The sequence below is a fragment of the Acanthopagrus latus genome, chromosome 22 (assembly GCF_904848185.1).
Source record: "Acanthopagrus latus isolate v.2019 chromosome 22, fAcaLat1.1, whole genome shotgun sequence".
Classification (NCBI taxonomy): domain Eukaryota; kingdom Metazoa; phylum Chordata; class Actinopteri; order Spariformes; family Sparidae; genus Acanthopagrus; species Acanthopagrus latus.
The window spans coordinates 16971209-16988782 of NC_051060.1; the positions used below are offsets into that span (position 1 = coordinate 16971209).

The 17574-nt window shown below is 41.5% G+C and overlaps 2 protein-coding genes across 4 annotated transcripts; both read left to right on the forward strand.

The window, feature by feature from the left end:
* The first annotated feature begins 660 nt into the window (after positions 1–660).
* jdp2b (Jun dimerization protein 2b) lies at positions 661–11692 on the forward strand. Of its 2 annotated transcripts, none has more exons than XM_037085537.1 (5): positions 661–874; positions 2517–2569; positions 9454–9671; positions 10230–10334; positions 10578–11692. In XM_037085537.1, the coding sequence occupies exons 3-5, from the start codon at positions 9477–9479 to the stop codon at positions 10767–10769; spliced, it is 492 nt and encodes a 163-aa protein (XP_036941432.1). In that variant the 5' UTR covers positions 661–874; positions 2517–2569; positions 9454–9476; the 3' UTR covers positions 10770–11692. The 2 variants fall into 2 exon arrangements, with proteins under 2 accessions (XP_036941432.1, XP_036941433.1); XM_037085538.1 differs by lacking the exon at positions 661–874 and adding an exon at positions 1169–1672.
* Positions 11693–12429: 737 nt separating this feature from the next.
* LOC119012064 (leucine-rich repeat-containing protein 74A-like) lies at positions 12430–17360 on the forward strand. 2 transcript variants are annotated; one of them, XM_037085530.1, is made up of 14 exons: positions 12430–12658; positions 13818–13995; positions 14096–14265; positions 14370–14477; positions 14721–14814; positions 14941–14990; positions 15079–15160; positions 15250–15335; positions 15439–15633; positions 15770–15865; positions 15962–16090; positions 16218–16322; positions 16980–17065; positions 17262–17360. In XM_037085530.1, exons 2-14 carry the CDS (start codon positions 13848–13850, stop codon positions 17275–17277), a joined length of 1365 nt encoding a protein of 454 aa, XP_036941425.1. In that variant the 5' UTR covers positions 12430–12658; positions 13818–13847; the 3' UTR covers positions 17278–17360. The 2 variants fall into 2 exon arrangements, with proteins under 2 accessions (XP_036941425.1, XP_036941426.1); XM_037085531.1 differs by lacking the exon at positions 12430–12658 and adding an exon at positions 12702–13031.
* The last annotated feature ends 214 nt before the right edge of the window (positions 17361–17574 follow it).

The window sequence follows — 17574 nt, forward strand, 5'->3', positions numbered from 1 at the left end:
CTCATTTCTCACACCTAGTTTTTGGAGAAGACATTGAAACTTAGTTTTAATATTTACAATGTTAAACTCGGAAACATTTAGTTTTTACCATAATTGAATTAACAGGCTGTTCTCAGAGGGAAAATAAGGTCCCCAGAACACTGTTTGAAGCTTGGAAAAAGGGGGCAGTATCCGCCTCACACAAACAACGTAAAGTATAGTAGTAGAATGAAATTGTGTGGCCTCTTTGTTTTTATTTTTAAATCTTATATGGTCAGTTTGTTTTATTCAGTCATGAAAACAGTTTATTTAGTTTGAGGGATGATACAAAAAAAAGTAAATGGGTTAGGATTAATGTCAATGGCTTTCTCATCTGAATAAAATGTTGTCCCATAAACTACACAATGCACATTTTTAATGCTGGTAACGTTTATTAATGTACGTTTTATAAATAAGTTGTATTTTTATTGGTGGTTAGAACTCCATTATCTCACCCCTACCTTTTGTCATGTAATAAAACACCTGCAGCTAAGACTGTGTGTGTGTGTTTACAGCAGTAACTGTATTCCTTGACGCGTTCACGGCCCTGAGGCGTGTGTTTCACATGTCTATCTGTCTATCAGCTGAAACTTTCCTCTCCTCCTGCCTGTGTGTATTGTGTTTTTGTGGTTGCTAGGGGTGGAGCAAACAAACCTCTGTGTCTCCGGCCGTCCTCTTACATTATTTTCATCCGTGCTTACGTATGGGGAGGGCAGTTCCGCATTCCGGAGCCCTCACGGAGAAGAGCAGTATTTAAACGGGCTGATGCAACGACTCCACTTAGTCCCCAAACCTACATCCGACTCGTAACTCCCGCACTGGCCCATCATTACTGCGGATTTTGGACGCACAACAGGTAGGACTGCGTGTGAGCCGTCGAGCTGTGCTGCTGTCTTCTGATTTCCTCCTCTCTTTTTGTATTTGTGCTAGATGTTAGCTAAATGTCCCCGCACGCTTTACGTTGTGTGTGTGTTTTTTATTTTTTTGCATCTTCTTAACACTTTTCGCACCACGTTGTAGACGTTGTAGCTCAACACACCGATATCTGTTCGCTAACTTGTATGAGTTTTTTTTTAATGTGGCGTTTGTTTCAGTTAATGCCAGCGCGCGAGGATTTGTTTTTAGCGAACTACTGCATTTTAGGTTTTAATAGTTGTAAAGTTTTCCGTGCTCTCGCCGCAGAAGTCGATTTGTTGCTGCCACAGCCGTTAACTACGTTGTTGTTACAACTGTTGTAGCAACTGTCGCTTTACAGCTCGTTATTTACAGACCCGCTTGCTAAATTACACACCACCCTGTGTCCCAGTGAAGGTATTTTCATCTCGGCAGTCTTAATTTCAGTGTTGCTAAACAGGAGAAGTGTCGGTTGGCCCTGTGAAGACAGTTATGTAACGCTATACGCGCCACACGCTGTGGGGTTTTGAGTAACTGCTAGCTAAGCTAGTCTAGTGCACCGAACTACGCGGAGCCGGCAAAGGATTTAAAATTTCACATCGCAGGAACATGTGAATTAAACTTTGTCACTGCTGCATTGTCATGCCATGTGTTCATCCGGTTGTAAAATTTAAATCGGCTGGTACTTCAAGTTCAAACTCTCAAACTACTTTCACTATCACTACTTGAAAGTTACGCCTGGCATGCAGCTGTAAGATAGGTAAGCTAAGAATAACGTTACCAGATTTGCAAAATGACTGATAACTGTGTGTCTTCTGGTATTGGTTGAGACACCATTATAAGGGCTGCATCTTATTTTAAATTTATTATCAATTAATGTATCGTTTAATGGTTGAGTCCCATTTCTCGAGCCCAAGGTAATAATAGTAATTATTAAAGTGTATTTAGCACAGTTCATGCATAAAATGCAACACAAAGTGCTTTACAGTTAAGCAGATTGCATTAGTTATGACATGAAACAGTAAAGATAACAGCAAGCTGGGACTAGATTAAACAGCCATTATCTTAATTATTATCATTAAAACACTTGAAATGAAACCAATTAAAGAGAGAAAGTCTTTGAATAGTTTGATTTGACAGACCCTCTTCAAATATATTCAGTTTACCTGAAATGAAACAAAAAAAGGATCCAGTATGATATTCACTCTCACCTAACCCATTTTCAAAATAGTTTTCAGTTAGTTTTCGGATTATCAGTCTGGGGCTTCGACTAATGATTATTTTCATCCCCCAATAATTTGTGGACTATTTTCTCTATTAATTGAATAGTCGATGGTCTCAAAAATCATGGCCTCAATTTTCTTTTTTTTGAGATATTTGATTTACTGTCATAGAGTAAAGAAACTGGAATCAGAATTGAATTAAATTACTTATCTCTTAATCCCTTAATCGATTTATCAAAATAGTTGATTATAAATTTTACAGTTGATAACTAATGGATTAATCATTCCAGCTCTAGACTGATCAGTCAGCCATACCTTTCAGCTCTCAAAATGAAACATCTAATTTGAATACTAATCCATACCTTGTTCTCTTTTCTACAGCGTCCAAACACAGTTGCATCATTGACAGAAGACGACTGACAAGTTTTCTCTGAGTAAGTATTGTGCATTTGAAACTGTTGTAGATTGAATCAATGAGGGATGCTCTCTTGAGTATCACCTCCTGCTGCACAAAAAACAACCTATTCTTGGCTTAGCCACTTCACCTTGAAACATAAGTGATGTAAATGAAGTGTGAAGTGTATTTGGCAGCATGTGAGTACAGCCAAGAATGTGTGTGCTCAGTTTGGCTCATATTTCTAATCTTTGCTTTGGCCCATCATAGTGCACATGCTCTGTATGTTTAACTGTACGTTTTCTGCATTGGATAAGAGAAGTTGTACGTGTGTTTGGTGTGCAGGCTTCACATTGGAATTTTCATACTGCATGTTAAATATGACGCTTCCCCTTGATCACCACACCAACTCCTTGTTTTCCCTGTGCTGTTAGGACGAGTCCACTGAATGTCTTCCTCTTATCCACATCAGGCTTGTTGAAGAGATTTACACTTTACTGTGTAAAAGTAACTCTATCTAGACCAGAGGTAGCTTTAGTTATTTGCCCCTGCTGGTCTGAAGGTTAAAGGCCAATCATAGAATGGGAAATGTCGTGGAGAGCGGTGCCTCATGTGCATGTGTCGGTTTGTGACTTGCAAGTTCATAGGTTCAGCATTTTCCTATATAGTGAATGCTGCATGCACCTAAGCTGGTGCAGTGCTGGCTCAGACAACTACATGCCATGCAGGGGAAACTATTTGTGTGTCTTTTATTTATATACATATATACGTTGTGTGTGTGTGTTTCCTTTGTGTCTTTATCTTTGTTTGCGTGTGTCTAAGTGACAGAGCGTGTGTTGCAGGGGGTTTAAATGCCCCAGTGCCTGCCCGGGCACATCCGTAGGATGGTTTCTGCATAAATGGAACGCTGCAGTGGATTAATGGGGAAGGGCTGGCGAGCCGACAAGCAGCGCAGGGCCGACAGGGCTGAGAGGCTGGACGTGGGCGCACAGGGTTTATTTTAAGTAGAAATGCCTTCCAGTGCGTCTCTGGAGAGCTGGAATTGCCAAGCTGCACCCCAGTATGCTGAATAGACAGCAGACGCATTGCAGGCTAGTGAGCCAACTATGCAACAGCTAGGCTCAATGATACTAATACTAATGCTGGGGGAGCAGCTATTCACTGCTGTACGTATCACATTATCAGTATCACATTGTAGTCCCCATAAGCCTTTCCACATGGTTTGTAAAAACAGTGTGTCAGGACTGACTAGACGTGCTCAATGGAAGAAAACACCCAAATGTCCAAAGGTGTAACCGCGAGAAGAGACATTTACAGCCAGTGTTTTTTCTTTTTCTTTTTTTTTCCCTCAGAAAAGAGCACAGTAAAAGGCTCTTTTTAACAAAGTTATGATTTCCAGATTTCCTGAATGTATCCCAGACTGGAAGCTAGTTTTCTGTTTGCATAAAAACTAGTTTTGTCACTAAATGTCAGCCTAAACATTGACCTTAAGCCTTTGAGAGCAACAAAAGGATTGAACACACAGTGCACAGCAGACACTGGGGCTTGTTTAATCAGAGCAAGCATCTGCTTGACGTGAGGCAGATGAGGAAATCAGAGGACAAAGTATGAACTGGCATTAAAGTGACAACCACATGTTACACAACAAGGGTGATTGCCTCAACAGGCAGCATTAAATCTGATTTTCTGGACATGGTTGGCCAACATCTCGCTGTCAGGGATTGTGCACAACTTGCCTTGGATTTGTCATAGACGTGAACTCCATATATTTGAAATGGCTTTTGTCTGCATTTTGTATTTTGATTCGTTTAATCCATGTCTGAGCCCAGCCAAAGCACAGTGCCATGCGAAGTCTAATCCTGACTTACAATGGGGGGAGAAATAGTAACATTCTAATAATTCAACCAGGACCACCCAGATGCAGAATATAAATGTGTGACTGTATGAATGGCACGAAGCGGGCCAAGCAGGAATCCAGCCAATGATCACATTGTAATGTTTGAATGAAGGCAGCCACAGTGCTCATGACTTGTGCATATCTGCAGGTGCTTTGTCTTTCCATTTGCTTGGGAAACTTTTCATTCTTCAGCTGAAGTCTACAATAAAATGCAACAGTTAAACTTCCTGCTCTCTTGTGTAATTTCATTGTGAACAAAAGATAGCCCCTGCATGCACTCACTGCTTAGGCATCCAAACTGTGATTGTGAGAGGAAATGTAAGACTGCTCATTACTGCTGCAGCCCAGGGTCTCATCGTCACTGACAGTGTTGCAATGTTTAAATGTTCATAATTGCATTGAATTGCTTTGGGAAGGTTTATTCAACTTCACAAGAGGTATTTTGAAAGGTTTCCACAAGCTGCGGCAGCTTTTAAGCCCAAGCGAGAAATGAAAGCTGAAATGAAAGGAGATGATCTTTTCTGTTGTGATAATCACTTCCACTCCCACACACTATCACCCTTGAGTTTAATGGCCAGAGATGAGTGCGGCGTGATCAGAACAACAGCCATTACTATGGCGTCTCCCTCCCCTCCTCGTTTCTTGTCCCTCCAATGAAAATAATGAGGGGCTGAAGGAATGCTGATAATGTATACTTGGACTGTCCTGTCCTGGAGGAAAGTCTGTCCAAATTCCCTGGTTTCCTCAGAGGATTGCGAAAGGCTGTAACTCAACACACAGACTGACTGAGTGCAGACGGTAATGATGATCGCTCAGACCTTGGCCCTGGACGATGAGAGTGTGCGTTGGCCTGAACCTTTTGCGCTCATTGTTCATTTTCAGAGCTTGTGTAGAGCTGTAGAAGCGGTTTGCAAGAGTTTTGCAAGTTGCTGGCACGTGGGCCTTGCAGTCCCTTATTAGTCCAGAAGTAGACTTAAAAAAGTAAGATGGTCAGACTTTAGTACCTTGATTAGTGCACGTCTGCAATCCAGTGATTTAAAATTGAGTCATCTGGCAGCAAAAAGAGTCTCAGGCAAAGATTAATTAGCAAGCAACTACTTTTGACTCCTGCTGTCAGTCCACAAAAAATGCTGCGCTCCTAGAGGTTAGCTGTTTTTTAAAAGTATGTGAAGGTAATGAGTCGCCTTTTGAAAAGCCCCTCTAACCCCCCCACACCCCTCTCCTTCAGCGTCTCTATAGGGGACGAGGATAATAGGGCCTCCAGTTGTGCTGCTAGCTATTGGTAAGGGGCTGAATTCCTCAGTGCTGCTAATTGCTCTCAGGAATGACTCAGGAAATGGACACATTTGGTCGAGCTGAAGACTGTGTGTGTGTGTATGTGTGTGTGCGCGCGCGCAGAAAACCAGCGGATTGTAAATGTATATGGGGCACACTTCACATATAGCAACCCTCACTGTCTTCACACACACCTCCAGCTATCTATGGCTCACATGCATTCAGATTAGTCTTGGGCCGAAGCCAGAACCAGCGTTGGGTCCGCTCCTATATTTCATAACTAATACATGACATTTCCTCTCCCCGCCCTTGGCTTCGGCTCGTCTCCTCTCAGTGAAGCCTGAGAGGCAGCGGTGCTGGTGCTGTGTAGGTGTCTTTGTTTGAGGCGAGTGTGGGCCTTAAAGCTGTGGCACTGGCTGTTCTGCTCCACTGCAAAAGCACAGCGACGGCGTTGCATCATCAAACACTGACCACTAATCCTCGGCTGCAGGCTGCTGCCGACAGAAAAAAAAGAGAAATACCCTCGCTTTAAGAAAAAAATTAAAATCACTTTGAGTCATGCTTTTGGGTGAATTTACGCCCTTTGAGACACGTATCAGCAAACTTTCCCTGTGTTGTACAGATGAGTCTTCTTCAGAGTTTCATGTCTCAGGGCTTGATGGGGTGTCGGATTTGCGAGGGGGATTTTCTTGTGTGGCATGTTGAAAGAGACGGAACAGATACTCAACTTAAAAGTTATGTTTAAGTCAGAAGCGATCCGTGTCAGGAGTCTGTTATGTGTTTTGAGTTCACAAAAGCACAATAAATCGTCTGGAATGGCGTGTAACTCACTTTTATGTCTCAATTGATAGGCATCTCACTTCAGACATCATTTCACCCTTCAAGGGAACTGGCAAAAATAACTTTTGATTCGTTCGTACTGATGTCATGCAGACAAATATGAGTTTTACGGGTTGATTGTGTATCTCTGCATGTGTGGCTGGTGGGGTCTGCATGTTTCGACAAGCCCTAGTGAGGAATGGGGGCTTTCCTTGCAATATGTCTGACTGAGCAGTGTTTCATTACAGTCTACTTTTATACAAACCAGTCTAATAGATATAAAATGGTTATTCATGAACTAACTTCAGAGTCAATTGCAACTGAAAAATTGTGCATGTCGGACAGATCCTAATCGGAGTCTGTACACCGGTCCTGAGTGTCTGGCCAACTTGGATATCGGACTCCATTTTGGCTCTACAAGTGATTTGCTCAGTCATTCCTAATGGGCGCTTCAGTTCCTGTGGCTGTTCTCTTGGCGCAGGGGTTAGTTTGGATTGCATCTTTTGAATTCCTGCACAGTTATTGGTCGCCGATGAGCATTGTAAGAAAAACATGACATACTCGTTAGTCACATGTTGGGGGATTTCTGCATGGTGTTAGTAAAACACACAGATGTGCAGATGCAGGCAGGGCGACTTCACAGATCTGATGTCTAACACGACTCGACTGAATCATCTCCCTATCCAAGACTGTAAAGTAAATGCAGCGGTTGAGTCAATCCAGCCCGACAATTTGTACAATTGTCTGGCTTGTTTAAAGAGCTCGCTCTCTCATTCATCCCTGGATTAGCTGCCATATGGTTTACCTTGTTCTTAGACAGCCTCTCTGCAGAAAAAGAAGGCCTTGGCACCTTCCATTCCTCTGCCTCTCCCGGGACGGAGAGAGAGAGAGAGAGAGGGAGAATTTTGTCTGAGTGAGATTTTTTACCAGGGCCGTCTTGTTCTTTTCCTCTCCAGCAAAAACAACAGGCGGCTGCCAAGTGCAGCGTAAATGGGAGTATACATACAGTGGGAGAGAGAGAAGGAGGAAGGGAGGGGGCAGTCGGGATTTAAATAATAAAATGCCTCATTGGACACTGGCTCCACACACCAACTTGTCCTTGGAGCGAATAAATCACACAGAGTGAAAGCGGTAAAGAACAGGTCAGAAGAAGTGTGGAGATTAGCTGAAAAACTGACTAAATAGGTATTGGTATTTTTTTTTCTCATAATGCAGACAAGAAGGTAGAAAAAATGCATTTGAAGCTATGAGTCATTCATTCTGGCAGATGAGCAAACTGATTTGTTCTTCAAAGTGAGCAGATTTGGTTTCCCCCACGTTCGACTGTAAACTCCGCTCTAACTGTAAAAACACTTTGAGACCAGCCCATAAGCAGGGTGGAGTGCATTAGAATAGAGTTACATAACCTTGTTTTTTTTCATTACCTTCTCCACAGCCTTTGTAATAGAGCAAGTCTTTCAGCTTTGCAAAAAAAAAAAAAAAAAGTAGCAAAGAAAGAAAAACTTGGTTTAACTTGCAATACAGTCAGCCTGTCAGCTAGTCACCCACCAGCAAAGTCAGCTGTTTCCGCAGCACCTCACAATACATGTCTTTGTTGGTTCCATATGAGAGGGGCTTTGTTCTGTCTGTGCCCAACCTGTAGAGGTTCAGCTTCAGCTGAATATCCAGTGAGTTGAGTTCTCAGTGTCGGAGTCAAACTGATTTCATCAAACCCCTCGTAGCTGAGATTTTGTCTGCGTGTCATATTGAAGTATCAGTTGTTCAGCTGCATCAGTCAGGCACAGGTTTTGTTTTTTTTCTTCATTCATGCAGTGATTCTGTTTCTATTTTGTGTTACATTTCATCAGCATTGTTTTCCTTTTTACCTACCAGACTTCTTGTGTTTTTAAGTATTTATTTTTTTGCATAAATACTGAGCAGTAAGAGGAACAATTTCTGGTCAGACTTTCCTCAAATCCACTGCTTTCGCTCTGCCTCTCCTCAGAGATTGCAGGGATGGGCAGGGTACAGTCGGCTCATGTTACACTGTTCCCATCTGTAACATTTGTTTTTTATTTGGCCATCAGAAGTTTTCCAACTCTCAGTCTTACAGTAATTAGAGAGACGTCTTAATTCTCCAGCCACTTCCTTTAGTCCTGCGCAAGTTCTCCTTCTTTTCCCATTCCTCCCTGATTACATTAAAAAAGTGCTGCGGTCAAACCCTCGCAACTACCCCGAAATGTCGAAAGAGGGGTGGTGGCGGAACGCACGAGTGTTAGCTGCTGTTTTGACATGAAAGCTTTTGATATTCTTTGAATCCTCTTAATGAAAACCTAACGAACATTCAAGTTAAAAAAAGAAAAACACAAAATTAGTGGATGAGTGCAGGAGATAGCCCTCAGTCACTTGATCAGGGTTTCAGGTCTTCCTTCTGCATGTGAAACTACAGAGATGAGTGTTTAGCCGCTGACAGTGTGAAGTTTGTTTTTTTGTCGGCTGCTGACTAAGAAGATAACACAGCTGTCAAAGCTGTCAACGTTTGAATGCATTCTTGGAAATAGCAACCGGCTTTTAGAAAGAGGATTGATGACAACGACAGAAGACAGTCAATTTATCATCTGTGGATAGAATGCCACTAGTACCAGATCATAATAAAAGATGCAAGACACTGTCAGCTGGCTGCAATATGATAGTGGAGGAAGGCTGTGAATGTATGGCTGACATTACCGCCAGACAGAGGGATGAAGACAAAATGATAACATTTAAGTTTCAGCACAAAATGCATGAACCAGAAAGTCTATTCTTTCTTTCGGTTTTCGGACTTCAGGAACCAGGCTGTCACACATTTGTTTTTACCATGTTTTGCGGTAGAAAATGATTTTAGTCACAGTCAAAAAGTTTTCATTCTCTCGTCTTAATTGTTTCTTCTCTTCCTTGTCTGTCTCTCCCCACAGCGGCGGTGGTGGCCGGGTCGGACATGATGCCGGGACAGATCCCTGACCCTTCGCTGGCGGCGGGCTCCCTGCCCAGTCTGGGCCCGCTGGCGGGCATCTCGGCCACCACACTCACTGATCAACTCAAGCTGGCTGACTTCCGCCAGCTGGGCACCATGTTGTCCCCGCTGCATTTCCTGGGGAGGCTGGGGAAGAGGCCGCTTGCCATCAAGACAGAGGTGAGGACGAAAGAGGAAATGGTGCAGAAGTAGGGTGTGGGAAAGATGTACAAGTTGGACAGTAAAAAACAAGGAAGAGAGGGTGTTAGATTTAGGATGTGTTACAGCCCTTCGCTAAGGCAGGTTTTTTACATTTTCTTTAAAAAAAGTGACATCACTTTTGTCAGCAAAGAACCAAGATGTTCATTTAAGTGTCACATACAAGCCATTCTTATTAATATTTGTTATCTGAAGTGATATACAGCATAAAAAGAGGTGCTGTTAAAATTGCTCCCCTGATCTGGTTCTGGGACACTGTAGTTTTACATTTTAGGGCAGTTGTGATAAGTATTCATACTTTATATACAGCACGTTGGCATGATGAGTTGATTCATTTTGAAAGTGGAATTTTGCCCCCTCTAGTGCCTACAACAAGAACTTAGAGGTTGCACAACACTGTTTTTCAGCCTAGGTGATCACTTCTGTTGGTTGTAGGTTTTATGTAATTTAGTCAGCCATTATTCAATTTTCGCACAAAGAACCGTCATATAAATCCTTTTTATCGTACTTTTTTCTCAGATGGATGAAGACGAAGAAAGGAGGAAACGGAGACGAGAGAAAAATAAGGTAGCGGCAGCACGATGCCGAAACAAAAAGAAGGAACGGACTGACTTCCTTCAAAGGGTGAGTTCATGACACAGCACTGCATACTGATTAGCAGCGCAGGGTGGTGTCCAAGAATAACCTGACTTCAGTTAACCTGAACAGCTGCTTCATGTTTAAGCCTCCAGCCCAAGTCATAGCTAACGTGATCGGGCTAATACTTATTGCTTTAAGTTGTGAGGTCATTCTTTGAAAGTGATAAAAACTGAAAACTCTGAAGTGATTTTGTCCAGTGGAGTCTAATAATTCAACATCGGTTTCCAGGAATCGGAGCGTCTGGAGATGGTGAACTCAGACCTGAAGGCCCAGATCGAGGAGCTCCGTCTGGAGAGGCAGCAGCTAATGGTGATGCTCAATCTCCACCGGCCCACCTGCATCGTGAGGACCGACAGTGTCAAAACACCGGAGAGCGAGGCCAACCCCTTGCTGGAGCAGCTGTCCACCGACGCCAAGTGAAAACCAGGAAACCAGGGACGCGGAGTCCCTAAAGCCCAGACTAGCACCACCGTGGCAGCCATTAAAATGAAAACATTACTGGCAATACATTTCTAACCAAGCACTTGAGCTCCAAGCCGATGACTTTTGGAGACTCTGCCCAAAGACCTGAGGTTGTACGGCTTCCTTAGTACTGCTACATGAGCTGGCTCTGTCCATTGGAAGACTGGAAATACCCAGTTTCATCTCTGCATTAAGTGTTGTTGTTGACACCCACTGTGCCTAGTTGTTACTTCAACCATCTCTACGTAAAGGGACCAATGGAAACCATAGAGTACGACTGGAAACAACGCATGAGGAAACACACTAATATCAATATGGTGCTCTGTTACAAAAGCCCTGAGTAGATTGTGTGGCATTGATTCAATGCAGAGGCCCACAAAGGCTTAATGTTCTGCAGTTTTCCTTTGTATTCTAGCCGAAATATACAGGTGTAGAGTTTTTAGTATACAGTACTCAATACATATACACCAGATGGAGTAGAGTTTCTTTTGTTTTTGTTTTTTTAATGTTGATTTCTATACCCTGCCTCGACGATGGCAGTCAACCGGTTGATCCGATTTGTGGTGACGCTGGCGTCATGAAAAGCACATATACACAAAATGTTTACACCCTTGTTTTTTGGACTTGTCCATTATTGTACTTGTTTTATACTGCTTTGTATACATAAACATATATGAAATGCTTGTTAATCACTTGATGTGATTTTGTCTTTTCGATCTTTCCAGTCCTTGTCTCGTCATGTTGCGCTGTCAAACAGCTGTGAAAACAAGCAGAAATCTTTTCAGCTGAGCAGTATTTCAATGTCTGTTCTGGACCTGTATCTGCTATGTATGACTCTGGTACCCTGAATAGATTAAATTTTATTTTCTAACTACAAGAAAGTGCATGACTCTTTTTTATTTAACTCCATGAGACGTGCAACATATCTTGTATGTTTCAGTGAAATGAATCCCGGTCCTTGTGCTTTTATTCTCCTTGTCATGACACCAGAACTGTTAAGTGACAGAAGTTGTGTAATCGCATTACGGTAACCTGCACAGAAAAGGTCATTCATGCTCGATTATTGCAGCTCCCCTTGTGCTGGGCTCAGCAGGAGAAATATCTGTTATCTGCAGGCTGAACAGGAAGCTGCTGAACATGTGACACTTCAGCTCTTGCCGCTCTTGTTGCAAAACTTGGAAGAGCTCTTATGATTTGTATTTATTCACTTTATAGCTGCCATTTAAAGAAAGACCCCCTAATTGTTGCAATAATAACTGCGTTTGTTTCACCTTATTAACCCCCTATCAGTCTTCATCTTGGATATTAGCCTTGCTGGATTTCTCACATGCACACCTACTGGTTGGATGTAGAGGGAACAAAATCACTCTTGCTGGATCCCGATATTAGTCTTGTAATGAATACATTCAGTTAATATTATGACAACATGATGAATACATTGACTTTCAGACACGGGGTTCCTCCCTAAACTCACTTACATGAGTGATAAGGTAAGTGAATGAGCCCTCTGAGGTTGAGGCGAGTGCCTGGACTTCCACTGCGGTCAACAGCCCCACCTAGTGGCGTTTTTGTGAACCGACAACTGCAGTGGACCCAATAAATCGAACCAGCTTCACGTTATGTTGAAATTAAATACTGCTCGATGTATAAAGCCGGGCATCAGAAATGTTTTTTTTTCCGCCCAAATATATTTTTCTTTTCCATTCTTCCATTTTATTTTTGTCGACCTCCATCAACCTCATTTGTACTCCCTAGCAACAACAATTGTCGTCCTGCGGTTCAACATAAATATTTACGATAATATTTTTTTTTACAGACTTTCTCATAAAGTGACAGAGCTTACTCAGGTAGGCAGTTTTTCATGTGACATTTAACATAAAGCGATAGACAGGAAATAAAATAATGCTTTCTGTTGTTGTTTAAATAATTAACCAAATTCGTCTTATTCTGGTCGTCCAGTCCAGTTTCAAGGACAAAACCTTGAAACTGGACGTTGGTCCGCTGTAATTGACGCCATTTTAATGAAAACGGCAAGAAAAAAAAAATCAAGCTAGCAAATATAACTTTTTGAAATTGTCGTTGATACTTGTGAGAAATGGAAGTTTGTTATAGCCTTAACTGTCACATAACTAACTTGGGCTTCAATAACACATTAACTAGCCACAGTGTGTAAATAAATTGGTCTACATTTTGGTAGAAGATAACATAGCTAAGCTAACGGTAAGTGTCAAAAACCTGCTCCATGCTGCATGTAGTGCCAAAACCATTGTTTAGAAATACTCTTACAAGTAACAATCATGCATTAAAATAATATGAATGTGATTTTGCAGAACCCTCCACTTCAAACTACTGTATTGTATTATTGTAATATAGTTATTGATTAATTAATGTGTACATCACTTAAGCTAGCTAAATGTTGACACCAGCTAAAGGTTGTGGTTAAACTTAACTCCTTTATTTACTCTCTCTGCTGGGTAGTTTGAGAATTTCTTCAGGGATCAATACAATGTGATCCTAATATGTAATATTACATCATTAAGTATTTGTTGAATATATAAGATTATTATTTAAATGAATCTGCAAACTAATATGTAATATTACATCTTTAAGTATTTGTTGAATATATAAGATTATTATTCATCTGAATCTGCAAAGTAACTACCACCTCAAGTTATCCAATAAAGATAGGGGAGTAAAAGAAAATGAATTAAAAGCAAGTCTTAGCTCTTCTGGTTATTCTTTCCACAATTAAGAGACATGAAACAGTGTCACATTTTAGTTTCTAACCCTGAGATCAACTAGTAATCCAGAACCAGCCGACCTCAGAGGTCTGTAAGGTTCGTACTGTGTCAAAAGGTCTGACAACTATCCAGGACGCGTTCAGTGATGTATGGACAAGTTATAATATTTTGAAGTTGATTCAGATAAACCAGTAGCCAATGCTGGAGCTGGGGTTTTATGCGGAGCATTTAATGTTCATGTTACAACCCCCTCGATCTGCTGGAGCTGTCTGATAGCGGATAAGGCTGGTGTGGTATGATGGATCAGTGCGAGGAGGACCGTGTAGTTCTCCAGTCGGTACAACCCACGGAAAGCATGGATCAGGCAGAGGACAAGGAGCAGCCAACTCAAAGCCAGAAGGGCGATGGTGGTGATGAATGGGATACTGATCTTGAAACAGACAGTAAGTTGCAGGGACCAGTTCAGTGATAATACATACATAGTATGTCAACTCCCTCAACTCTCTCCCTTCTGTTTCCCTTATTTGTCCCATTCAATTTCAGATGCCACCAATCGGATACAGTCTCGTGCAGAGCAGTACCTGAAGGCCTGTCGAAAGATCGGGGTCACTCCCATTTCTTCCTTCCTCCGCAACTCAAGTGAAGCGAATCTCAACCTGAACCACTACGGTGTGGGACCTCTGGGGGCCAAAGCTCTGGCCATAGCTCTGCAAGTAGGGACCTTAAATCCCATCATCTAGATACTTAATTTCGAGAAAAACACTAGCACCAAAAAAGTATTCATTTCTGTATTCTGTTTTTTTTTTTCATGTTTTAGAATGACAATGTCGTCACCAACCTTGAACTGGAGGACAACGCACTTCAGGCAGAGGGGACCCGCTATCTGACAGAGATGCTTCAGACAAACATCAACATTCAAAGCCTAGTAATTATTCATCAACTATCATGTTGAATACATCAGCTTGGAAAAATCCGCCTGGTGTTTACAAGTGGTACAACACGTATTTTCAGCAATTTAGAATAGGCCAATGCTTTTTTGTTTAAAAAACGATTAAACTTCATGATGGTTTTACAAACTGAAAAGATCTTTGCCTTCTCTAAACCGAGGTGCTTTTGTTGCCTAAACTTAACCACAAACTCGATGTTCCGTACTATGTTTTTATTTCAGAATCTCTCCAACAACCAGCTGCACCTTGAAGGAGCAGACGTCATCTACAAAATGATGCTAGACAATTGCTACGTCAAATCCATCAAACTCTCAGGTGATCAACTCACCTCTCAAGATATTTCTCATATGCACCTCTGTATAACTATAATACAGTGGAAATTATAGGACAAGTGAGCTCTTCTGGATTTGTAACTAATTTGATACAACCTTCCTCTCCTAGGAAATGGTTTTGATGACACTGCTGCTAAATACTTTGCAGAGGCTTTAAAGGTAAGTATTGACTCTTATAATCCATGTGACAAGAAAGTGTAACATCTAGCTGCATTGAGCATCAATCCAACATTTTGTTTTTCCTCAGGATGACTGTGTGGTCACAGAGCTTGACCTCAGTCACAACAATTTCTGTGAATCAGGAGGAGAACTCCTGGGTGATATGTTAGGTACGGATGTTCTTCTCTGACAGTACTCATTGTGGGTTAAAGTTTCAAACATATTGCAAACTATTAAATCTGTCTCCTCTCTCTCAAAGCCAAAAATCTGGGTATTGAAGTCCTGAATCTGAGCTGGAATTCTCTTTGTATGCGTGGTGTGGCAGCTTTGTGTGCTGGGCTGAAGGTGACTGAGATAACACAGTCAAGCACATACCTGCAGTGTAGAGTACACGGCCCACAGTCTGTTTCCACTTGCAGCAGTTTGTCACTCATATTCTTTTCCTCAGTTAAACTCGACTCTGAAGCAGCTCCAGCTGTCGTGGAACCGTTTGGGCCACATCGAGGCAGAGTCGCTGGGTCAGGTCCTGAAACAAAACAACAAACTGAAGGTGCTGGATCTCAGCAGTAACCTTATAAACGATAGGGCTGTGACACTGCTCTGCCAGGGCCTGGCCACCAACAGCAGCCTCAGGGTCCTCAAGGTAAGCGGACAAAAGAGTGAAACCTGGAGCACTGACATTTTATGTGCTGTTTAATCCTTTTCATGGTGATTTGAAACACTAACTGTAGATTAACTGATGTTTAATGTGAAGCATGGTGTGTGATTGTTTTTCTCAGCTCTCCCATAACCCCCTAACAAATAACGGAGCTCTGACACTGCTCAAAACAGTAGTAAACAATAATAAATCAGCAGTAGAGGAGCTTGATATTTCTGTAAGTACAGCACTAACAATTATCACCTACTTAGGTGTAAATATGGGATGATTATATATGACTACTTTGACTTCTATCATACATATGTGAGTGCAGACAGTGTTTGTGAACGAGGCCTTTATGGAGTTGTTGGAAGAAACCCGTCAGAGGCGTCCTGCTCTGGATGTTCAGTACAGCTTCATGAGCTACACTGCAAGGAACGTAAATGCTCTCAGCATCTTAAATGTCAGTGGTAACACATTAACAAAATATTTAATGTTTATGCTCACCCTTACAAAAAAATTCTCCCTAGCATCTAAAGAAATATTTACCATTTCCAAAACTGATTGAACATGATTTGACACTCCCACAGAAATTTCTTGATGAGCGAAATGAGAGCATCATGGACTTCTTCAAGGCTTTGGACAAAGACGGAACCATGACAGTCTCCACAGCTGACTTCAGGAAGGCTGTTAAGGTCAGACTAGCAACTTGTACCCAAAACAGCATATATCAATACATGTTATAAATAGGTACAAAAAATCTATCAGAAAGTGACCTGGAGGGAATGTCTTTTGGGGTATTTAAATATTTTAAATTCTGGTGTGTGAATGACTTATGATACAAAAAGTTTTGGAATTGGTTCTAGTAGTAGCCTGCAGATGTGACACGGGCTGCAGTGGCTGCAATGTGATCCTTAAGGGCAACTTCGGCCGTCAAATTTTGTCCACTTAAAGGACTTAAAATAACAACCTCAGCCTGTCAGTGACAAAAAGAGTTTGGATACATTGTGAAAAAGATCCCTACAAAGATAGATGTTTTTGTTAAAGAGGAAAATAATTTTTCTCTACCCTGTCACAGCCACTATGTTGCTTCCGCCAAATTCATTCACTCCATTTACAAAAACAGAAATTTTTCATCGTAAAAAACACACTTAAGTCAGACTCAACAGAGAGAAAATGAAGCTCACCAAAACCCTTAAACTCATTATCTCTGAAATCATTAACTCTGATTTGGTCCAAATAAAACTATATTAATAATTTATGCCACAAAAATATGTTAAGAAAAGGTAGAAAAATGCCAGAATCCACTTCACTCACTGTTACATCGGCGATAACAATGTTGTCTACTTCAGGAAGCTAACGTACCTCTGAATCAGGGACAGCTTGAGTGCCTGATCAAGAAGTTTGACAAGGACTGCACAGCTACCATAATCTACAGGTTAGTCTGTGAGCTGGTGTGTGTTGAACAGAAATAATTTTTCAGACAGCTCCAGCAGAAACAGCGGAACATTCATGAAGAAAATTTGTGGGAAGTTTTGGCATAGCATATAGATCAATTTTACTGAAATCAGCTATTTAAACAGTTTAAGAAAAGTGTGTTAAACATGTAATATCCAACTTTCTGTTTGTTGCAGTGACTTTGAGAGCTGAGGTAGATACAGAGAACAACAGCACCACTAAGATAAGAAGAGAAAACAGAGAGGACATCTTCAAATAAATGTTAATGCAGACTATTTGATTTTATTCTTTATTCGGAGGCATTGTGACTTTGTAAATCGAGTATGTCCCCAATTTTTACCATACAAATCTCACAACGGCACAACTTAAAATTTTTGAAAAACACAGTTTCTTATAAGGAGGAAGTGACATCACGAACCCAACTGTACTGTGCATCACTGACAGGTGTACCTAAATGACCTCAGCTACTCCCCCTCCCTGTCCTTCCGC